The 24,541-nt window shown below is 47.0% G+C and overlaps 1 protein-coding gene across 1 annotated transcript in view; it reads left to right on the top strand.

Moving 5' to 3' along the window:
* The window catches only part of CDH23 (cadherin related 23), a 216,835-nt gene that overhangs the window by 30,666 nt on the left and 161,628 nt on the right, over positions 1-24,541 (top strand). Inside the window, exons 4-5 of the mRNA XM_087764332.1 lie at positions 21,015-21,157; positions 24,483-24,530. Coding sequence (XP_087620458.1) covers positions 21,015-21,157; positions 24,483-24,530 — 191 coding nt within the window. The remainder of the gene's footprint in view (positions 1-21,014; positions 21,158-24,482; positions 24,531-24,541) is intronic.

Genomic DNA, 24,541 nt, shown 5'->3' on the forward strand with positions numbered 1-24,541 from the left:
GGATATAGGTTGGCACTGTTTCCCATTGCCTGGCCGAAAGGGAGAAAATTATTCAAAATGCTGTTGCCTTACAGCGGAAAAAGTGCTGGCCCTGGGAAACAGCTGCTGCTGGGGAGGGGGTTTGGGATGCTGCCAGGGATGGGCGCAGCCGCCAGTGGGGCTGCGGGTGCTCTGGCAGGGGCTGGGGCCATCTCTCCGAACAGCGGAGGGTGGGAGGCGGCTGCAATCTGTCGACTCCACGAAAAGTAGTTTCTGTGATGTAACTTGCTATTAAATGGGATAACAAGGTCAATAATGCCTTTGCCTGGGAGAGCTTCAGCCAACACTTCTATCAAAACCAATATTAATTTTCACTAATTAGGAGCTGCAGCTAATGAGTGTCACAGCTAATTTACCTCATCCATAACGAGGGAGAGGAGGGGGTCAGGCGCCTGGGATCAGAGCCTGCAAATCTGCCTCTTCTGCTCTCCCTTTCTCTCTTGGCCGAGCCTGCATTCATCACCTGGGTGGCTTGCTGTCTGTGGGCATGTGGGCATATGTGTGGTCCCCCCGTGCCTTCCTCAGGGATGCGGGGATGCTTTGGGGAGGCAGGGAAGGAGCCGTACAGGGAGATGCACTGTGCAGCAGGCGTTGTCTGGTCCAATCTGAAAGGAATGAGCAGGCAAGTGACTGCTCAGGTGAGGCGGAGAGGACTCGGCATCACGGCATCGCCTAGCTGGCAGCGGCAGGCAGAGCAGGCTGATGCCAAGGGGGAGGCGGGCAGGCAACCTGCTGGCTGCTTGGGAGAGTGCAAGAGGGGTTCTGGAGCTCGGCTCAAAGCAGTGAGGGAGAAGAAAGAGCTTGGAAGGATTTGCAAGGGAAATTTTGGGAAAGAAAAGGATGACTGTTGTACTGAAGGGGAAGTAGCAAAGTGTGTTTGCTCTTGAAGCTCTTAAATTAATTTCAAAAGCCTTTACGGTACATTTTATCCCTGTTCCCTTCCATACCTTTTATCCCAATGACTGCTGTATGCCAGGGCGCACAAGCCAGCCTGGAAACCACCCTGAGCACAAAGTGATGAAGCAGTTTGTCTGTCACGGTTCGTACAGTCTTCTGACTCCCTAAAGCGAGTCTTTCTCTGATAGAGTATCGCTGCGGGTCTTTGATTTTGTGACAAGCTGGACAAGTGTTGCAAAGGATAGGCATGTTTGTGGGGACTGGATTTTTTTTTTACCAGGTAGCTTGCGTGCCGTGCAGCTTTGCTTCCAGCAAAGGTTGCAGGCAGGAGTATTCCATGGATGCTGCCAACAGAACTAATAGAAAGCAAATTTCTGATTTGGAGTTATTCCTGTTTGTCCTGTAAACTTGATCTAACTGCTCAGGCAAGGGAAGAAAGGGTACACTGTCCACTGCATTCTCCTAAAATGGCACAGGTTTTATAGTCTGCACTTTCTAAACAAGCTGGAAACTAAGAGTTATCCACAGAAATTATTGTTTTAAGTAAGAATACACTAGAGAAATTTGTGGTCTGCTCTCAGACAGCTCATTGTTAGGGATGGCCAAAGTTGACTGAATAAATGATTCATTGGTTTTATTCACATTGCCCTGACTATAAACCTCAGGAGCCTTCCTTGCCTGAATTGATCTGTTCTGCTGGCAAAGGGATGAGCAACAGATGCACTGTCAGCCCATCCTGATGCTTGAAGGAGGACAGGAGAGCTGTTGTCTGAGGTGGTTTTCCTGACAGACAACCTCCTGTTTGGGATTTCTGAGGCCTTGAGAAAAGGGTGTGGCTTTTAGGCATGCCCTGAGAAATTCAGAGGAAAATGATGTGCAGAGAAGAGCCTGTCTTGGAAACAATCTCACTGAGAGCATCTTTTTGGGGCATCCCGTGAGGATCAGGTGGGAGCTACTTAGGGTCCTGGCTCTCGTCCATATGTGCAATGGGCTTTGCTTCTGGCAGCCCACCAAGTTTTTGCTGCCAGTCCATATCCAACTCCCCAGCTAATCCTGACTCGGGCCAGTTTGATTTGTTCGAGCTGTTGGGCTGTGAAATTGCCACCCAGCCTGTGGTAGCTCCCCGGTAGGTGTTTTGCCTCTACCTGCTCTAAGGTTCGCTGCACGTGCAAATGGCTGGCCTTCTTGACATGTTCCTCACCAGCTGCTCCCATGTCTGTCATCAGCCTTGGTGGGGAGAAGAGCATAGCAGCAGAAAGTCTGTGAACGGATTTCTCATCCACGTCCTCAACGTGCTCAGAAATAATAGGGTCAGTGCTCCCCTGTTTGTCCCAAATGCTTTGGTTTCCAACAGGGACAAGGGTAACTTGTGGGTAAGCAAATCTCAAACACCTTTATATCTTAAAACACAAACTGTAAGCCCTTAGGCTTTCCTGTGGCCACCTTTACCTTCTTCATGAAGACTTCATTCGACACCACAGTTGAATGCCTGTGTTCAAAACAAGTTAAAAAGGAAGAAGAGTAAGAAACAGAGAGCAGGAGGTAGTCCATTCCTCAGTGGTGCAGTTCTGGTGATGGGGCCTGAACTTCATGGCCAGCTACTCATGCAAAATCAGTTGGCAAAGAGGTCCTCTATGTGCTTTGATGGCCTTTGATACATATGTGCAACCTACATAGAGGCACATGCAGTCCAGTATTTCCTTTGGCCAGAGTAAATCCAGTGGTTGATCGGATCCGAGCTCTGCTTGGGAAGTCAGCAACACAAACTCTTGAAGGACACAGAAAACTCCCCGTTAACATTTTCTTAGTTAAATTTGCTGACCTCTGCAGGTCAGCTCTAATCTGAGGAGCAGTAGTTAGTAACATTCCTCTGCTGTATCAGCCCCAGGACTTTTTTTTTCCCCTCCATGAAACCTCCCACCATCACCAGCCCAGCCATCTGGTAACAGTGACAAAACAGTGTGTACTGTAGATAAGGAGTGTGGGTAGCTGCTCCACTGATTGACCCTGCTTTGAGTGAACAGACTGCTTGCTAGTATGTTGCCAGCACCACAGGAATGTCTGGGAAATCTTTAGGGGGGAAATCCCATCGTAGAGAGATTATGCAGTGTGACTGTGCTGTCTTTGGATGACAAATATGTGGGGTTTTGTTAATGTGCTGGATGAAGTTGTATTTTCAAGGTTTACCCCGATTTCTATGGCACCTGTTGGCTGTTGGAGTTGCAGTACCAGTCATGCTACAAAAATAATAGCGTGCTCCTGACAGTGAAATATAAGCAAACAGCAGCATCCTTGATGGTATTTGTGCATAGGAACCTGTAGCCTCATGCATCAAATGTTTTGTGGCAATGAATTCCCGATCCTTGTAAAGGAAGGATTGGAGGGAGTGGATATTGTTTGCAGACATCTCAGCTGAAAACGAGCAGGTGAGACTTGCTGTGCTGGGTCAGATGGTGGACTCTGTGTTTCTCTGTATGTATATGTTTACCCAGTCCATTGAGGATGTGGTGTTTGGGATAGGAGGGGCTCTCAAACCAGGGTGCGCTTTTGCTCCCTGGTAGGAGGCTACAGCTGGGACTGTGCTGGCGAACCATGCCTTCCCACTGACGAGATGGGATCTGTGGGACTGCTCAGGCAGCTCCAGGTTGAGCACATCTGCTGGTAGCTATCCCCCTCCCCTGCTCTTCTGCATGCCCTTTGTTGGGGGCCAAGGTGGCCGAGAAAGTTTCTTTGCACTTATTGCCCAGGAAAAGTGACCTTCAGGCAGAGTCGTTCTTGGGAAAAAGCTTCCCCAACCATGACAGATTTGACTATAAATCTCCAGTATTAATGCCCAGGTTCCCAAGGTCTGTCATCCTGCATGCCGGCGAGGCATGCGAGTTGCTCAAAAACAACATACTGACTCATCAGTCATTTTGGAGGCATGTCAGAAAGCTGTTGCTGCAAGCAGGGAGGTTGAAGGAACCGTGTGAGCATGCTTGTGTGGGGGTACATGGGAGAACATCCTCATCTGGGAGCATGCACGGGCATCCCACGGTGGTCCTGAGCCCCATAGTTGCCTAGGGTGAGGGGTTTCATCCATCGTCCTCGATCGTTTCCAGTACTTGGTCTCTCCATTATACCCCAAATTGCCCTGCATCCTTTGGGAGCAGGCTGCAGGTACTGCTTGGAGCCAGCATTTTCCTTCAGTGTGCAGCTGTGCACACCCAAACTGGGCTTGCCTTTGCGAGAGTTGCTGCTGGTTCCATGCCGTGTTAGCGGCGAATAATGCCAGCATCCAGCCAGCTGCCATCCGCTGCAGGAGGACAACTCTGTTGCAACAGGCAACATTATCTGGTTTGTTTTTTTGTGACTATCTTCATGAATAATTCTGAAAGCGGAAAAAAATGTCTTTTTTTCTTTCTTTCTTACGGAGAGAGTCAGGCTGGTTTTAAAATAGACTCAGTGTGAATATCTCTTATTGGTACAGGTATTAAGTTAGTTATGAATTTCTTGCACTTTGGGTCCTAGGAAAATCCTTCCCTTATTCCTTTCTCATTCACTCTTGGTTAATAAGGCTTATTAGCACTCCTTAATAATGACAGATATAATCTCAGCCCAAATTTGAGGAAATTTGGGAGCTACCTAGGCCAGGGTGCTCTTTGTATCCTCCCAAGGACAAGGGCTAGAAGAAAGGACAACCAAAAGAGAGGGAGAAGAACGGCTGTCCTTTAATAGAAAGGAGGAAGAGAGGTGCATTTCTTCCTGATGGTAGGAAAATGCTCACTGCCCCCAATGAAGTGCTGTATATGCCTGTGGTGTGGTTGGTTTGGTGGAGTTGAATATAGGCTGAGTTTTTTGCTTTGAGGTTTTTAGCTGTGTCTCATGTCGTGGGGATCGACACCACCTGCCAAATACTGGAGCAATGTCCCCGGGGCTTGCAGGATTGCTCATCCTTTCAGGTCTGATGCATTAAGACTTGAGGGACCCTTGTAGGGCCAAATAGCTGGCCATGGCCTCACAGCCTGCAGAGTTTCAGATGGAGAGAGCAAGGTGGATTTTCTTCATCCAGGAAGTGGTAAAATAGGACAGGAAGAGTTCAGTGCTCTCAAATGGGTTTTCCCAATTAAAACCCTTAGCACTGAATTGCCCTGTCTATGCTTCCATTGTACCCTGGGGAAGAAGGCGCACCAAGTTTAGACCCTGCTTTTCCTCATGGGAACATTGCTCTGAGCAGGTATTGCTTCCAGACCAGGTCCTCAGCCCCTTTGGCACGTTTGCGGTGCAGTGCTATTCAGCGCAGTGCTGCGCAAAGCGCTTCAAGAGAAGGAAGCTGAATTTGCCTGCAGGAGCTGGCAGCATAAGCGTGGATCGCTGAGAGGGCACTTGAGAAGCACAGGAGGTTTCTGAGATGCTGTGAAGGGGCTGTTTTTTGCATGCTAGTTAGAGGCTGGTGCTGCCAAAGGAGCTGGAAAAATACTCAACGTGCACGATGCAGCTGTCAGGGCAGAGGTGGCTGGAACTTGTCTCTGATGTGTACAAGTAGCTGCTGGCAAGCAGATGCTGAATTCGGTGGTCAATATCCATTTCTCTCTCAATCAGGGCTTCAGGGGAAAGAGAAGCTTTGAAAGTCTTTACTTCAAGCAATTGAAAGAAAAAGCCTAAAACTGTGACTTATTGGATCACTTTTCTCTTCATAGATTTCTACTTTTAGAACAGTCTGTGAAACCTCAGTGATTGCTTTCTTTTTGCCTTCAAACAACCCGGCAGCTGGGATTTAGCGTGGAGTTTTGTTTTCAGTTTGGATTTTTAAATGTTACTTGTTTTTACATATGACTAAAGGAGGTTTTTTGAGCATGGGCTTGTCTGGACACCATTTAAGGGGTGCACAGACTCAGCCACCCCTTGCAGCTCTGATCCAGCTTGCAGAAAGAGCTGCATGCAGCCAGGCTGTCGCAGGTCACCTTGGCCACAGGGAATGTCCCAGCCTGACGTGTGCCTTAGGCTGGGGGTCCTGCTGGGGTTACCAACACGGTGACTTGGGTGAAGCTCTTGGGAAGTCTACTGTTGAACGTGGCTGCGCAGTGGGGTAAAGGACCAAGAATGCAAGGTCTTCCACTTTGTATTTCTCAAAACTGGGTCATCTGGCTGGTCTTCTGCCTGTCCCTAAACTGAATGTAACGCTACAGAGAAATGACAGCTTGTAAAAGTAAGTGGTGGATGAAAGCTGAGTCCTGCTGACATCCCTGGGTCAGGGTCTTGCCTGCTACTGTTCATTTGCCTCACCCCACGTAGCTTTAGGTCTGCAACATGAGGGTTTTGCAAGCATCGTTGCTTCCCTGTGCAACATTTGCTTCTCTGATGTCTTAACATGGTGACAAAGATCATAAAAAAACCTATTTCACTTCTAAACATTAAAATTGTCTTGTTCTTAAACAGTAAAGACTTACCTAGGGTGTTGAGTGCCCCTCACCCTCTGCCAAAATGCAGCAATCTGTGGAGCAAAGCTTGGTGGCAGCAAGGGAGACAACTGCCTTGGAGCAACATGGTGTAGAAGACTAAAACCATTCTTGTAGGAGGATTTGTGATTTCAGATATGTCACACGTACTGTATAGGCTACAATTTGTGGTACATAGGCAAGGAGGAGTCTGGGCTTGTTGAATGCCCAAGGGATTACATCAGTCGTGGAAATAGCCCTTCGCTACCTCCTTTCTCATCCCATTTTTCTCTTGCTGCTGTGATGAAATTCCTGCAGCAAGCGTTCCCTGGAGTTATGAGACAAAACACACCTGGACAGATAGGATCCTGAATAAGGTGCCCGTGGATGCTTGCAAGGTGTTGTGGAAGCTACTGAGATATGTTTTCACTGGTGTTTTGCATAAAGTCAATTAATTCTGGTATTCAACTCTGTTCTTGTTCTCTTTGTGACAACTTCTGTGCAAGTTGTTTTGTGCTTTTAAGGAAATTCAGGCAGGCTGAATGCTGTGCATTTGCGTGAGGATATGTTTTTGTGCAGGTGCTTCCACAGACCCTTGGAAAGCTCTTTCTGGAGGTGCATCGCATTCCATTAAGATGCAAAGGCATTCCCACCTGACCACAGTGACCATTTACATGGTGCGAACAGCCAGTTGCCAACACTCAGAGCAACAGTTGTAGGAGCATTTAGCAAGAAATCCTTTGTCTGAAATATGTTTTTAATAAACTATTCACTGAATATATTCAAATAACAAATAAATTCCTGCAAATCCAAGTCTATTTGCAGAGAACTCACAAATGAGAAAGGCTAAATTAATTGAATGCTTTAGTCACTAGGGATAATGGTCCAGCTGTAACAGATCTCCAGATGTTTGTTTGCAGAGGAGTATGCTTTCATAGGAAAAGAAAAACACTCGTGGGTATATTAACTCAGAAACAAGTTTACAGCTGTGTGCTTGTGCGCTCTGCCTTGCACTCCCACCAGCGACTGCGGAGCTCTGTTCCAAGGTTTCCTCTTGCAATAAACAGCCTCTTTATTTCTCGCTCATTGTCCTCCTGGCCACGTTTAGACATCTGTGACGTGCAAAGTGAGGTAATGGCCCTGTGAAAGCCTCCCAGGCTTCAACAAATATCACCCTTGCTGTGCTCCAGGGTGTACCACGTGTTGGAAGTACAGCTGGACTGCTGCTTCTTCCAGTTTAGGCTGTTGTGGCTTGACTTTTTTCCCTTTTATTTGGGTGGGTTTGCTGCACAGAACTGTAGACTGGGAGAACGAGATGCTGCATGTTGTGTTACGGCTGCTAGGAGCTTGCAGGGACGAGTGGAAGAGTTTTGGTGGTTGGAAAGGGGGAATGCTCTTGATTAATTTCATCTATAGACTGGAGCTCTGCTCAACTTCTACTGAAGAAGCTTGGCTTTATCAGTGCATTAAAGTCGTCAGTCCAGTGTGCTCCATCCATTTCCCTCCATCTTATTTTGTTTCTGTTAAACGGCCCAAGCTGGTTTTGAAGCCCCGAGCTGAAGTGCCCCATTACTCACAGGCGAGAGGACAATAGAACATGGGGCCGCTCTTAAACGTCTCTCCACGTCGGCGTCATTAATAACCGTAATGCTGGCATCACTTGCTCCTAAATAGCCTCATTTATCAACAAGCAATTTACTGCAGTGCTGTGGCGGGGACGTAGATAAGCTTGTGCCTCAGATACCCAGGCGGCACCTGCCAAGTCTCTCCCCACCTTCTCTTTGGCATTTGAGAGGGAGGGAGGTGTGGTAGGAAATGCTTCATCCAAGATGTGGCAGTCATTGCCAGCCCCTAGGGGTTGGGTTGTGCTCAGAGGAAGGCAGCTTCAAGGCCAGGACAGGTGGATGAAGGGGTTGATGAGTTGCATGCATTGTATTTCCCCAGGTTGTCCCTTTGTGGAGAGTCTTCCAAGTCTCTGGTTGTTTCTCTTGGTTCTCTTAAAGGTCTCGTTTTGCTTTTCAGGGGGTGAGAAGAGCAGGAAATGTAATCTTTCCAAAACTGGCCACCTTGGGCTTCAAATTTCTGGCCCATTTCTGTGAGTCTTGCTTTTACTGCAGCTATATCTTGGAGATCAAGAGGTGCTAACTCAACTCCAGAGAGATAAATCAGGAAGGGATTTCACAGTATCTTCATTATAACCGGGCAGAATCCATCACCCAGCACATGTTTTGAAACCTCAGAGAGTTACGGTGACAGTCCAAGGCCAATTTGCTTATGGATCTGAAGTCTGCAGACAAAAATCTGACCGCTGGTACCATTTAATTCTGGCTTTGGCCAGTCAGTGGGACTTTGATGCACATACCAAAGCACGCTTGTGCTGGAGCAAAACATCCTGCAATATTTGGGCTGAGGTTGGCTATATTTATTTGTTCCCCTTGAACCATTCAGAGAGCAGAGCAGCTGGGCTATAGGCAAGCTGTAGCACTAAAGGTTTTGTATTCCCTGTGAGACTGAGAGCCTCGGGGATGTTTCATCTTTTGTAAGGCACAGATGAGATTTCAAACAAGACGTGAATGAATCCCGCTCAAACTTCACTTGCGCAAGTAAAATTTGCTGACAGGTTTTTTTTCTTTTCTCCATTCATATTGATCAGCTCCTCAGCTTGACAGGGTTGCTGGTGGAGGAAGTAGCTCTCAGGCAGCACTATTTCAGAGGTGGCATTTTATGCTCTGGCTCATCCCTGTTACTGGAGCACAGCTGGCGTTGTACCAATGTGCCATTGATGGAGCCATTCAGCACTGATATTTGCATGATGCCTCCGTTAGCACTGCTGGCATCATTGCCTTACTGTCCTGGGGGTGTCTTGTCTTACACTCTATGGGTGTCTTGCAATCCTGCTCAATGCCAGGACAGTCCTGGGACCTCGTCCATAGGCAGTGCAATCTAATGAGCTTTATCTCTGACCTCATATTAATTGCAGAACAGCTTCTTTTTTCTAATTAACACAAAGCTATGTTACCTTGTCTGGGTAAGATGCAAACTGGGTGTGTCATCTTACTCATAAATCATTTATTTATACTAAGTAGTAAAGCACCTTGTTAACTAGACTTCGGGGGTCCTGCTTTTCTTCTGTTTGCCCTGGTGTATTTCTAGAAAGCTTTGTATGGCCAAAGAGAAGCAATGAACTCGAGGATGCTGGGTCAGCTGCATCCTCTAGTGTCTGCTCTGCTCTCTAGCTTTCTGCACTGGGTGGGAGATTGCAGTGGGCATGTACCCCTGTTTTTCCAAGTTGAGGAGAGGTGACTCCCATCTGAATGATCTCAGTGGAGCTCCTGAAGTTCATTGCATCCACTAAGTAGAAAGTAATCCCTGGAGCTTGGGTATGGTTTCAGTCCTCACTAGTGTCCCAGCCACCGGAGCTGGCTGGTACTCTCTGGACATATGGTAACTCTGTCTTCCACCTGCTCTGGGCCTCCCTTTCTGGGAGGGATGGCAACATCTTGTATGCCTCGGTGGCATGTTTTGGCTCAATTATCCCCTAGGCAAGCCTTGTCTAATCTTTCCTAGTGATAGTGCATGGCTTGTTTCAGCTGGTGACCCAGTCTTCATGCCCACTGAAAGATGCCTCTGAAAATATAGGTGTTCAGCTTCCCTGCTGTTACTTGGTTTTAGCTGGCAAGACACCTCTTTGTAGTTAAAAAGGGCGGCTGCAACAGGTCACCTACTGAAATGGTTTCTTCTGACCTGTGAAGCTCTTTGCGTGATGTCATGGTTTCTCTGGCAGGATTGGGAGTCTCTTGTTATCTCCTTTCTTGCCAGCTGGCAGTAAAAATGCAAGCTTGCCTGACTCTGTTTAGAAAATTAGTCCTCTGCCTTTTGGCTCTCCAGAAGGGACTGACCCCAGCACTGTCATGCTGTGGATTTAGTCTCTGCGCTTGTTTGTGCAACTTGTTTGGTCAGTTGGCATAATTTCTTGTTTCTGGAAGCATGGTGACCCTACACCAACATCAGTCACTACAGAAAGCCCTTAGCCATGTAGTTCTGACCCCAAGGTCCATATTAATTTAGAGTCCCCCCCAAGGAGCAGCTTGGAGTGATTGCTTGGGAGGAATTTTCCCAAAACCCTATCTCTGCACATAATCAGTAAAACTCCTGGGAGGAAGGTCTCCTCACTATGTCTGTGAGGACTCTTAACTGTCGCAAAAGAGGTGGGATGTCCTGTTCCCTGCCTGTGCTAATTGGCTTAGTTCATGTTGATGGGACAGCTGGCAACCATGTCTTTTAAAGAAAAAGGGTTGTGACCCTAAGGAGAGACACTGAGCTTAGTTCAGCTGTTATTTTGATGAAACTTGTAGAAATGTTGTGGGTTTTGTGGTGCAAATCCTTCTCTTGTATTGGGCTGTAACTTGCCAGGGAGGCTCCTGAGTTGTTGGGGAGAAGGATGGTCGTGGTCATTGCTGGGAGTGCCTGCTGTGAAAGTGCTCATGCAGCCTCTGGTGGGTGGGTTGGTGAATTAACTGGGTGTCCCACCTACATGCATGTCCGTTTTTCAAGGTGTGGTCTTCTAAAAGCTGGCCATTAAGGTAGGTGTTGGTACCTCAGAAAGTTGCCTTGGGGAAGGGGGTTAAATATCTTACCAGTGACCAGGTGTCTTGAGTCTTCTCTGGTGGTCTCTAACTCCATCTTGGAGGTTGCCCAGTGCCCAGGTGCTGAGGGGAAACCAGGGTGAAGGTGAAGGCCTCATCATCACTGATGATCCTGTTTTTCTGCCTGTTGCTGAGCTGTGATATTCATGCAGAGGAAAACTTTGTGGTGTTTCCCTCCATGCTGGTACCTGTGACAGAGTTTCCTTTGACCTATGAGTTGCTAATTAGATAAAAACCAAACTCTTTTCTTTTTGGAGGGAGGTGGGGAGGTCGGGAGAAGGCAGGAAGGAACAAAGGAAATATTCCTTATTCTTTCTGGACTGTTTCTTATTTCAAAAATTAATTAGAAAAGGATATTCTATGGATTTAGGGTTTAAACTTTGTGTTAGAAATGTTAATCAAGACTGTATTAGCTAGGTTTTCCTTGAGGAGTGAGTGGAGGGGCGGTGTACAGAGTGTTCGGGATGTTTCAGAGACAGGCACAAGGCGGTGTGGAGCAGTGCTCATAGAGATATTTGGCAGCATGGCCAGGTAGAGGGAATGGGTTTGCCTTCACAGATGGGGAGTACCCTCTTCCCCACTCCCTGGAGCTGCTAAAATTGGGGTTTGGATCTCATCTAGTCAGTGCTTCTGGGGCTATTCCAGGATCGTTTTTATAACATGTTTTCCAGGACAGTTTTAAAAGCCCCCAGGCGATGTTGGGGCTTTTTGCCATTATTTAACACCTCAGTAGATTTCACTGCTGGGAAGTTTCTGCTAACCTCAGATTTACGTTTTCCTTTGCTTTTTCAGTTCATCCTGCCTTCTCCCATCCCTATACACGTATCTCATGAATAGCTGTTAGTCACACGAGGGCAGCTCCATGGAGCAAAGCTGCATCTAATATTTAGGGTTTTTCAAGAATCCCCTTCCTCAGCCTCCTAGGCTAAGCTGTGTGGGTATTGATGAAGATCTCTGATTTCCAACTGGCAGTGCTTGGAAATGAAAGCAATATCCCTGCCATGTTTGAATTGGAAATGGTCTTGCCTGCTTTGTACCGCCTTGCCTATGCTCCTGAGAATTGCCCTGATCTTCAGGAAACCTCAGGCTTTGTAAGGCACTATACTGAGCACTTTCCTGGGCTGACAGGACATCTTGTGCATTCCTGTCTTCAATTTACAGCTCTGCTGTAAAATACAAAGTTAATCTCGTGTGATTTTCCCCTTTATAACCCCATGATGCTCAGCGCTTATGCTTCTCTTTGTGTTTATTCCCTCCTGCTCCCTCTTTTTTATTTATTCTGTAAGTTTACCAAGCACAGACTTTCCACTCTGGAAAGTCTAAATAGTTTAATTTCACAATTCCCCACTGCTCCTCTTGTTCTCTGACCCTTTTCAGACAAAGGTGTGAGTGAACCACCAGTTAATTTCCTTTAAAATTAATGTAAAACTAAGTGCCTTGAATGGTTGGCTCACCTGCAGACCTCATCCTTGTGATGGGGCTGCTCTTCTCACCTGTGCTCTGGGCTCTGCTTGGGAACAGGATCGCACCCCGGCTGGAATTAGCTCCTCTCCTTCCCCTTCCTGTTGTGAGGATGAAGAGGGAAGGACAGATATCAATAAAAGTGAATGAGACTTTTTGACAGAGCAGCTTCTGTGAGGGAACTTTTTTTTTATGGCGCAAACAATGGATGGAGAGGAATTTGCATAAATCTCATTAGAAAAAAGAATAAGTTTCATAAATCTTGTGATAAATTAATGCGATATCATTCTGAACAGGATGTATTAATTTTAGGATGAAATGAACGGGTCTGTGATCATTGTTGGTAATTATGAGGCTCCCAGGCAGTGTGGAGAGGAAATTATTTTTAAGAGGGTTTTTTAAGTGTGGGAACCCTTTTCGCACCGGGAATATCTTAACAGTCCCAGACTCCTTCTTTTACAAGTGTTTCTTTTCTTATTTTACTTTTGTGGGTTTTTTTTATGCAAGTGTATTTACTTCCCTTTTTCATGCTGATACAGCCTATTCCTTCCCAAACAAAAGGAAACAAAAGTCCTTTCAGTTTTTGCAAACTATCCACGTTCTCCCTTGACCCAGGAATGGGCTGTGGGTTTTGTAGTGAACCGGAGGACAGATCTGGAGGTGCCACTGTGATACTAAGGCATATTGGTGATTTCAGTAGCAATATGGCAGCCTGGTTGGAGAGTTTTGGTTAATAAACTGCTGTCTCCAAGCCAAGGAGATGCCAGTGAGAGAGCAAAGGCTGTGACCTCCATCCACTGCACAGACACAGCACCAGCGTGAAGACCTGTATTTTAAACTGGTTTCGGAGAGCTTGCTTGATATCTGTGTTGCTGTAAGACCTGTTTGAAGGTTGATGGAGCGAAATTGCTCTGTCTTAACTGTGATGATATAGGTGTTGACTTTAATTGGAAGGATGCCACTTCTCTGCCCGCGTGCATGCCAGCAGCCCAGTGACTGCGTGCACAGCATCTACTAGGAGAGCCTCAGGTATTCTGTTTACTTTAATGATAATGTCAAGAAAGTTCAATATGCTATTGGTTTTTGTATTTTTTTTTCCCCCTCTCATTTCTCTTGTAAAGTTAACTGAAGTGCTTGGTAAATAGTAAACCAACAAAGCCCTCTGTTATGGCTGCACTTGGTGTGAATGCTTGGCTCTTCTTTACCCGCTGCTGTGCTCTTCATTTTAAACAGCTTTAAACACCCTTTTAAACATCTCTACGAGAGCTGGGACGAACAAAGGCAAGCAATGCCTCTTTCTGAGGTTTACCGCTGGCTGTCAGGTCTGCTTATGAATTCTGTCTTGACACTGACTCCCCACTTAAAATAACTAAATACAGCAGAGAAATTACAGGCTCTGTCTCCTGCTCTGTCTTTGAGCATCTGAGGAACTAGGAAAAACTCTGCTGTGCCTTTCGCTTCCCAGCTTGATAAACTCCCTTAGAAATGGTTTTGACTGCACAGATTTGTTTTCCCTCTTCTCTGTCACCTCTGTGTTTGGCTCCTTTCTCTCCCGTATGTGATGGGTAATGGCAGTAGTGCATGTGGTTCCTGGACCAGCTTATCCTGGGTTTTTTTTCCCCCATAACTGGCAAAGACCTACTGATTTTCTGATGGCAGAAACTGCTCTTTTCTTCTCTATTTATTATGAGACCCTTTTTAAAAGGTGCTGGCATCTCCCTGCCCTTATTCACTCATTCCGCAGCACAGCAATCAGAGTGGAGGCAGCCTTGGCAGTCAGGTAAGCTGATGCTTCCCATTCGCACCTGGAAAGAGAAGTGTGTAATGTTGAGCTCCACTTGAATTGTAGGAGTGGAAACTTTCTTTGCTGAGTCGTTCTGGAAAGTCTTGGCTCAAGTGGTTGAGCCCTTTCTGAGAAGGAGGCCAGAGAGTATCTGTTGAGTTTGTTTATGAAATGAGCTGGCAGCTGCCTGCTTTGGGAGAAAGGCTTGGGGATGGATTAGTAGGTTGCCCTTGTACCTGTGGTGGTGCTTTTAGGTATCCCTGAGCATATCTGAATGATGTTGGCCAGAGGTTAATCTCAGGGAGCTTGGATGGCATGAGTTTTGCTAATATTGTTGTTCACCCAAGGCATGTTCCAGCTGCAAGGAGCAAGGTTTTCCCTGTAGTAGCAGTCTGGAGTGTGTGGTGGTTAGGCTCTGGGACCCCACGTCTTCTGCATAATCTATCACCATCCACGGCATGGACAGGGAAACTGCTCCAGGAGGCTGGGACAAACTGGGAGGAAGGCAGAAATGAAGATGGAGAGATCCTGGTGCCTGCAAGAGATTTCCTGAGTCCAAGTGCGCTTTGGTTGCTCTCCTAGCCCCCTGCACTGTGCCCACACTTGCATCCCCCTCTTCGCATCAGGTGGGGTCTCCTGTGCACATTCTGTCCCCAGCTTGGGGCTCATCCTCTCTGGGAAAGCAAGGAAGCCTCATCCCAAACACGGGAGCAGCTCCCACTTGCTGTAGCCTCCTGCTTGAAACTAGATTTTTACTTTATTTCCCTTGCTAGGGAGTCACTGTCCTGTCTCTCCCTCACATTGCTCAGAGGTGGCATATCGTAGGATTGCTCAGCAGCACAGAAATATTGACATTTCATCTTTTCTTTTAAAAAATCTTTCGGAAAACATCACAGAAGGGCTTTTTTTCTTCGTTTATTTTTTTCTGAAAGGTGAAGGAGAAAATGAATTACAGGCAAAGAAAAGGGAGCGGGTGAAAAAATGAGAAGAACAGGGTTTGAATTTCAAGATCAGATCCATCAAATCCTGACACCAAGCACATCAGAGGCCAGCCTGCTGTGATGAACTGGGCTAATTGGAGATGCCTGTGCTGGGGCGACTGGGGCAGGAAGGCAAGGCTTCTGGCTAGCAGCTAACATCAGAAGTGATTGTGGGAGAAGTGAACGGGATGTAATTGTCCTGTCTCCCTTCCAATGAAGGAAGGAGGTGGAGCCAAGGAAATCTGGTGGCAGCTACTTTGGAGCAAAAGCGTGGCGGTGGCCTTCACGTAAGGGGAGTCCTTGCTGCAGGGTGTGGATGCTAAAATGACTTTTATGTAAATAAACTTGTGCTGGGTTTGAGAAGTTGAGTAGCCACTGAGGGCTGTCTGTGCCAGCTAGCAACCTTGGTTTAGGACCATAGGCGCTGCTCTTGGCGTAAGGACTGTTTCCCTGCTGCTTCCCTCCCCAGCGTGCCCAGTGCTTCTGATCCATTTGCCACTGCTGCTTAGAAATGTCTGGCTTTTTATTCTGCAAAACCCTTTGCCTGTAAGCTGAGTGCCCATGGTGCTGGCAGGCTCCAGACCTCTCTCAGTGGCGGTGGCAGAAGACGGGGAGCCAAGAAGCTGTGTGGTGACTGTGCCCACGGATACGATCCAAAGCTCGGGAGGGGTGAGAAACAATGAGCCAAGGAGAAACAGGCTCTGGCTTTTAAAAGCAGGGATTAAAATGCTTTTAATATTAAAGTGTAGCTGAAGCTTGAAGTCTTGAGCCCAAAAGCCAGTGCAGTCAGCAGAGAGATTTAACTCCAGTTGCGTATGGATCAGACCTCTTACGAGAGCATCTTATTAAGCAACTGATTAGAAACCTGCCCCTTCCAGTGGATCCCAGTGCCTTCCATCCCACCCAAACCCATCCCTGTGCAGACCATGTCACCATCTTGCTCTGGCAGCTTCTTTATCCTCCAGCTCTTTCCATGGCCCTGGGGCCTAGCACTTCCAAAACCCTTCAAGAGCTCTGGGATTTTCCTGGAGAGTTTGTTTTTTCTCCTTTTTCATCTCACTCTTGAAAGCAAAACCAGTTGAGAGGAATTGGGAGGGCCCAGCCCCTTTGCCTGATTTTCTCCTCGGTAAAATGGAAGGGCAAGAAGAATATACAGGTTTACAGCTGAAAGCAAGATGCTGAGACAGCAGTTCCAGGGAGGGGGGGAAGTATGCCCCATAGAGCAGCCAAACCTAAAAAAAATTAGTAAAATCCTAGCAGGAACACAACAAGAGGCAACACCACCACCACCAAAAAAAAAAAGCTCCCGAGGTCAATCAAAGTTCAAGACTTGGAGAAAGAAGAAAATCTGTGTATGTGTGAGAAAGAGGGAGAAGTAGCCATGATTAAGAGAAAGGAGGCAAAAGGAGACAAGATAAATTGTGATTATCTGGTGGAATCAAGACACTTAACTGCCCTGTCTGATTCCTGAGGGGAAACAAATGGAGTCTATAACTTTGCACTGCAGAAGGGTAATTTGTCCCTGTTTCCTCAGCCCTTGCCGGAGCCAGGTCGGCACTTGGGCTTGTGGCAGCTCAAACAGCATCCTCAGCATGGCCTAGGGAGAGCCGCGGTGTGTTATTTTTCTTTGCAAGTGCCCTGAGAGGGGTTTCCGACAGATGTGGAGCTCCCTGGGCTCTGCACACCCTGCGTGAGTGGGACCCTCTTCTTTTGGATGATTTCCCAGCAATACAGGCACCCTTATGTGAAGGTGATAGTGCTGCTTTTGCAATCCTTTGGCAATTCCCATGTTGCTTCCATGAAAGAGAGTGTGGAGGCCAGCTGTGGAGCTGAGTATCACTGGGTCAGGTGTTTGCCTTGGTCTGGCTTCACCTATGGGTGGGACAACAGCACCTTCCCTATGATAACCCTGGAAAATGGGATTTCTTGTGGTCTGTTGAACAGTGACTGTGGCCCAGAGGCTCCAGCTGTGTGTGTTTGCCTTGTGCTATCCAGCTAGCCTGCTCGTCCTCCCTTGGTGCAGTAAATTGAGGGGGGGGGAGGAAAAGATATGGGGGCGGGAAAGGAGGATTAAATAAATTGGTGCTAAAAGAATTGGTGGAAGGTAGCTTGCAGAAACTTTTGTTGTGGTGGTGAAAGTGGTGAAGGAGCCTAGGGTGCTCCGCTGTGGTCCTCTCTTGCTGCATCCTGCACGCCTGGCTTACACCACGCACCCAGACTTAGCATTATCCCAGGGTAAAGCTTGCAAAAATCAGAATAACAAATGACAAAGTGATTGTGAAGTCTCATTTCTTATTTCAGGGAGCTGTTTCTCATTATCTTCTGTTTAATTTGTTATTTTGATCTGTGTTTTATGCATGGGTTTTTTGTTCTATAATGAATTGGGAGGTGCTCTTAAGTTAGGATGGTGATTACTGGCTGTTGGACAGGTAAGGGAATTGGTAAAATAGCTCTTAATTTTCGGTGCCTCACTTGTGAGGGTTTAAGATGGTATTTTCCTGTGATACAGGAAGACAACATGCAGCTTACACTTTAATGTTCTGAGCTGCCCTATTTATGTCCTAATGAAGTTTCTTGTTTCTAACAAATAAAAAGAAAGAAAAGTTGAGGAGGGTGTAGGCACTGAACGTTCCCTTTCCTCTTTTTACCCGCTAAATCTGTCCTTGGTTTTGATCTGCCTGGACCAGAGAGCAGTCAAGCCCAGCATCCTTTTTCTCAAGGATCCAACTTTGCACGTCTGCAGACTGGCAGGAGTGAGAAATGCGGGTGGGATGATGCACTTGGCGCAGAAATGCCTTGCTTTGTTCTCCAGGTTATCCTGAATTTAGGAATTAAATTCCCCAGATTTTTACCAAACAAGCCCAAATTACCAAGTGGGAGGTAGCTGTAACACAGAGAGGCAGAAAAGAGTTAAATGTTCATTTGCTGACTGGTTTGGGTTTGTTTTTTTTTTTTTTGTGCAAGTGGGTTTGCAGCACACAAACCATGAATGCCACTATGATTAGAACAGGGTGGGACATGGTTTTCCTATTCAGCAGGATTTTTAAGATCGTTTCCCTTCCACTGAGATGCGACCAAGACCTTTTGGAGTTTGAAGTATTTTCAGTTCCCCAGGGAACTGCAGATACCCTGTTGATCTAGGGTTTTTGAATGAGATGTAAAGGGGGAAAGTCTGTTTCTCCCATTAAATTTGACAGAATAGAGAGATGTGACCCTGGATTTATCTTGTCCTAGTTACTGTCTTTCACTGCCACGGGGACGGTCACAGTCTTGCTTGTTTCCTGGGGCAAAGAAACCTTTGCTAAGGATGGCTTCAGATGTCCTCCAAAATAAAACCAAACTAGTAGCTTGTTTCATATTAAGGCTCTGAGGTTTGAGAAAGTGTAGGGTCACTTAGTATCTCTAGTGTTGGCTCCACTGAAGAGACAGGAACGTTGCAGATGAACTGGCTAATCACAGTGGTTTGGTTAAGGACTCTTGTTTTCAGGTCTTTGTCTAAAATGTCTTTGATTGTGACCTGTCACTCACTTGCACCTGTGTTGGTGGAAGGACCGTTTTTCCCCCCATTGGTTAATTGTAGTGGCTCTTTTTAAAACAACTGATATTCCTTCTTCTGACAGAAATTTGTCTAGGTTTGGGCACTGAGTCTTGCTGTGCTTTCTTGCTCTGGAATAGTCATATTAAGTTTTACATTTTGTCCTCTTCATGGATGTGCTTGAGATGGCCTGAGTCATCTCGCTCTTTATCATAAATGAAGCAGTTCAAGCTTTTAAAGCCCTTGTTAAGTTTAAAGTATTTTTGCTAGCTCTTGAATATTTGTAGCATCCTCTTGCATCCAGTCCTGAAGACGATGCGGCCAGCCAAGCAGCTTGCAGAATTGCACTCTTGGTAGAACTGGCTATTTACCCTTAAAGTCGCTCCTCCAAGTGCCCAAATTGCACCATGGATCTGCCAGCCAGGGCATGGAAAGAGCTCCTTGCCTGCTTGGACCCCCAAGCCTGCCAGAATGGCTGTTTTTGGGATGCTCTCCTCTGCAGCTGTGGTCTACCAGCCTTTTTTGAGGGCATTTGGAATGGGGTTGTGAAAACAGATTTTTACCAAACAAGCCCAGATTACAAAGCACTTCACCTGGCTGCTTGGTCCTCCTGTTATGTGCCATGGTGTCACCTGAGTTTGTACCAACAGCAATTTTATGTCATGTTAGGATGTCCCCCTGACTGCAGTCAGTGGCCTTGGGACCTGCCAGGAAGCTGGGTCCTCACTTGAGTGTGCTTCATTGATGTTGTACAGTGCTAAATTTTTAGTCGAAGTCACGCAGTGCTAAGTCAAATGCCTTACAAAAGTCTATTATTTTTTCACAGTTATCTTTATCTGCCAAAATCGTAATCTCATCAAAGAATAAAATCAGGTTGGTTTGACAAGGTCTATTTTCCATAAAATTGTGTTGACTGGCATTAATTATGTTCCTATCATTTAATTCTTTATTAATGGAATCTCATATCAGCTTTTTCTATTATTTCTGCTGTGATTGATGTCAGGCCAACCAGTCGGTAATTGCCCGGGTTGCTCTGCTCGCCGAGCTGTGCTGCCACATTTGCCCTCCGGTCTGCTGGAACTTCCCTCCTCTTCCCAGATGGATGAAATTTTGGTGTCCATTCTCCTTGTCCAGATGATTTGGGGTCATAGGGTGTTCTCGTACTGCCAAAGATGGCTCACGCAGAGGTTGTCCCTCCCCTGCTGCTATCCTTGGGGCCCAGTGGCCAAGGGGATCTCCCGTCCTTATCTACACCCACCAGCTTTCTTCCTCCTATTTTCTCCCCCCTCCTGCTGAGGAGGGGACTGAGAGCAGCTGGGTGGGTGACAGGCAGCCAGCCATGGTCGACCTGCCACACTAGACTTTGAATGTGCTCAGAGGTATTATGGAGAGGCCCAAAATGATCCAAGGAGGTTCCTATGGGGCTGAAATGAGGCTCCAAGGGTGGTGACTGTCCCTTGCTCTCAGAGCAATAGAAGTCATCCCACTCTGGGAGCAGTGTGAAGATTGCAAACAAGACACAGAGCTCCCATGCAGCAACTTCAGAGGGTCCAGGTTACCTCTCGGGTGCAGTCAGGAAGAGACATTTGCAACTGCACCCCTGTGAGGGACGGCTGAGCAAGGCCTCTGTTGGCTGAGGTATTCAGGATGCTGCAGAAGATGGTTTCAAATATGATTTGGCAGAAGGTAGTGATGGATTTTTCCCAGCATCTCGCTTGCTCTCTTGGGTGTGTGGGCTCCACCTATGTCAAAGAGACCAGCACTTGCTGCAGCTGCGGTGTTTAAAACAAACCCCAGGTCTGTGTCTGGCTCCAGGCCCTGTGGGCACCACATCTGTGCTCTTGGCCTTGGGATGTTTGCTTTTAACCTGGAGATGTTGTATCTGCTGGTGGTGCCCCTCGGCAGGGGAGAGCATGACGGAGACTGGTAGGTGCTTACCCAGAAGAGGCATGGGTTCCTCCACTGTCTCTAGTGCCTGAGATGGCCATGCTTCTGCTGAGCTAATGTGAGTCTCTTTTGGTAAGGGTGAGGGAGGAGAGGAGCTGTGGTACAATTTATCTGTGCTTGAGAGAACAATAGGACCATGCACAGCTTGAGTTCCCTTGCTGCTGTATAAATGTTTGGGGCATTGTAGCACCATGGGAAAATAGTTTGGGGATGATGTAAGGGAGGAAGGCAAGAAACCTGAATATTTTCAGGATTTCTTTCCCTCTGTCCCGTTTTGCTCATGATTTCTTTCCTCTCTGCCTCTCACAGGTTCCTCAGTGACTCAGCTGCTGGCCCGGGACCTGGACAATGACCCGCTGGTCTTCGGCGTTGTTGGGGAGGAGGCCAGCCGGTTCTTTGCAGTGGAGAGTGTCACCGGTGTTGTCTGGCTCAGGCAGCCCTTGGACAGAGAGGTGATGCTGCTTTCTGCTTGAGAGCATCCTCTGCTGAGGGGAGGGGGAAAAAGTCCCTGCTGGGATAAATGGTGGCTCTCCACCATTTGTGGCAGCTGAGATGCAGCCTGGGTGTTTTTCCCTCATGGAGTCGGGAATCCAGGCATCTGATGTGTCCCCATCAGGCTCTGTCCATAGCCCCCCTGTCACTGTGGGGACAGAAGGAATAAGCAGGGTGCTCTGGTTCAATCTGGCTTGTTGGCGTTCCTGGATCCCAGAATAATATCTGCGAGTTCAAAAGTAAAGAAAATAATAAATGTAGATGATCTACCGAAGAGCAGGATGCTCATACATTCTGGGAAATGTACAGGGTCCCTCTTTAAACCTATATTCCAATTAAATCCTTTACTATTTAAAACAATGTGTGATGTGAGGTATCCCTGCTCATTCAATCTCATTGTGACTTTTCATCATCTTGTGGATTCAGGCTTCTGGATGCTAAATTTGGCAAGATTCTTGCCTCGAAGCTGTTTCACACCACTATTTTTGATGGTAGCTTTGGTGTGTAAAGACAGAGTATCCCATTCAGGTGCCTGTTTTACAACAGCCCTTGCTGTATTCCTGGAGCGAGGAGGAAGGGATAGTACAGGAGCTTGATAAGACTGGGAAAATACTATACAACTTGGGCAATGTGCTTAGTTTCCTTGTGCTCCTGCTGCCTTTGTTCAGTAGTACTTTTGCCAGTGGCTGCGTTGTGAAGATAAAACCCATTAACACACCTCAGGCACTGGTGGTCCCGGTCAGAGCCAGCCAGATGTGGGGTTGTGGAGGAGCCGGGCAGTGGATGTTGCTCAGGCTGGGTGAAGGCAAACCCAATTTCACAGCATTAAGAGCAAGGCTCTGGAAAAATAAAGCGTTTTTCTTCACCCCTCTCCCCTCTGCCTCCCCGTGCCAACAGCTGCTGGCATGAGTCATAAATCTTCTCTTATTCAAATGCCTACTGCTTCCCAATACTTATGATAACAGCTTTAAGCCAAGGAGGGTGATCAATAGATTTAGGTGGCTTTTGGTGGACAGTGGGAAGGGAAGGAGCTGAGCAGAGCTTGCATGCGTAGCCGGGCTGAGCTGGGAGAGGAGCTTGCACCCATCAACTGATCCCAGGGGCTCAAACTCAGTGATACATGGAAGAGGGTGAAGACAGACAGCTGCATAGCTTGGTATGGATAAGGGAAAGGCATAAATGACAATTTATGGTGGAGGAAGCAGGATGGTGTGGGAGGGAAGAGATAGAATCATAGAATTGTTTAGGTTAGAAAAGACCTTTAAGATCATCAAGTCCAACCGTTAAGCTAGGGCGGCGGTGTGGACAGCACACTGGGAACAGAGAACGCTGGCCTGGATGCATGTGATCAAAAAGTCAGGGGAGAGAAAGCAATACAAGAGAAGCGGTAGGGAAAGAAAAGCAAGAGATCAATTCTTGTACAATGGAGGAGAAAAAAAGACTTGAAAAAGGAGAGGGAGTCATAGTAAGGTAAATGATGCAGGAAAAAGTAAAACAGAGAAAAAAAGGAAGGAGCGGACGTATAGAGGCAAAACAATTTTTAAAAGATTTTTCACTCCCACAAAGATTAAAAGGAAAACAGGCTTCAAAAAAAAGACAAACCCTAAGTCTAAAAAAAGTATGTGCTAAAATGAAGGGTGGAGACAGAAATTAGCATGTGGCAGCTTTCTCTGATTATTTTAGCAAGTTTTTAAAATTAAATGCTCAACAGGTTGTTTCTTCTCTCCTGTTTTTTCTTTCTTCCCTACTACTTTGTTCCTCACAGTGGCACCCATGAGTAGGGGGGAAATGGGGGTGCAAGGCACCGATGCAGCAGGGTGGGATGTCCCAAGGAGCAGAGGCTCTCCTCTCCATTGGTATTTCAGCTCTTCTTTCTGCCTGCAAGCATTGCCCCGAGGCAGGAGCTAGGAAAGACTTTCTCAGGTTGAATTTCCCAGCTGTTTGGATGGGGGAGGGGGGGGCCTGGGAAGGGGTAGATGTGGGGGCAGGAAGGGTGCACGCTCTGGTAAGCTGTTTCCCAAAACCTTCTCCAAGATGAGCTGCTACCCTGGTTCAAGTAGAGCTCGTGGTCTGGGCACCAGTGGCTGCTGCCTGTCCCTGAGTCGATCTTATTAGGAATAAATCAAGCAAATCTGCAGCACACAGAGCCATTTCAAGCTTGCTTTCCAGCATGATGCTTTGGAAATGTCAAGTTGCTGTACTCAAGCAGCTCAGGCAGGGTAGGGGCATGGGGGGTGGGAAGGGATTGCTGGGACTGGGGGAACGAAAACACCGTATGTTGCCCAGGTACCAGATAGGTGTGGTGGTCCAAGTCCTGCTGTCTATCTTTGTGTGATTCCTTGGTAAAACAGTGAAACCATCACTGGTGGAAAAAAAAGATCAGGAAGAGGAGAAGGTCTGCCTCCACTAGCAATATCCCCCTGCCCTGACACCAAAATAATCCCTTCTTCCCCACTTGTCTCTCACCCCAGCACCAGTGACTTTAATATATTGCCATTTAAGACCAAACTGTTAATTTAATTAAAGCAATAAGGGGCAGAGAGGACTGCATAGGCATTTTTTTTGAGTGGGCTTACAGGATTTCAGCCAGTTCTTACTACAGACCCTGGGCTTATCCCAGTGTTCCCAGCTATGTGATATCCCAAGAACTGCTGCATGGCAGGTAAGTTGGGAAAGCAGCAGCAAGATTTAGATGTTCTCGGTGAGACTGTGTCATCTTGAACAAAAGCTAATTACACAGTTTTTTCTTTGGACTTTCTTCTCTTTTTTCATCGTCCCTCTATCTTGCAGCCGGGGATGGTGCCAGGTCACAGTACGCTATAGGTGGAAAACTGCCTTTTCTCTGCCTTGCACTTATTCCCTCTTGCTGCTACAAGCAGGCAGCCTGTGGGGTTGGGGACCGGGTGGGTGTGCAAAGAGAGCTGGGGCTTGCTGGCAGATCGCAGAAGGTTAAACAGAAGGCTCCTCTCATCTCCTTTGGCCTAGTTATCTGTTTAAAGTGCTTGGCTGCTAGCTGGGAAATCTGTTCCTTAGTCCCCACATCCTCCTGACCCAGGGCAGAGTGGCTCTCCGTGGCTGTGAAATACACTGGAGCCCTGCTGGCAGTAATGTTTCTCAGCATTTTATACTCAACATAGGTAATTGCACTTAAGCGCCCCTTCTCTTCTTGAAGGTCCTGAAAGCATTTTGCATGTAATAATATTGGCTAAAAGTCCCAAGCCTGCCATCTGCAGATAAACACTACAGTATCTTTAATTATATGTTTTTCTTCTGCTTCCCTTTCAGACTAAGTCAGAATTCACGGTTGAATTTTCTGTCAGTGACAGCCAAGGGGTAAGTGTGAC

This window comes from Nipponia nippon, unplaced genomic scaffold, assembly GCF_047370975.1.
Source record: "Nipponia nippon isolate SJK-2023a ecotype South Korea unplaced genomic scaffold, ASM4737097v1 scaffold_3, whole genome shotgun sequence".
In the NCBI taxonomy this organism is placed as follows: domain Eukaryota; kingdom Metazoa; phylum Chordata; class Aves; order Pelecaniformes; family Threskiornithidae; genus Nipponia; species Nipponia nippon.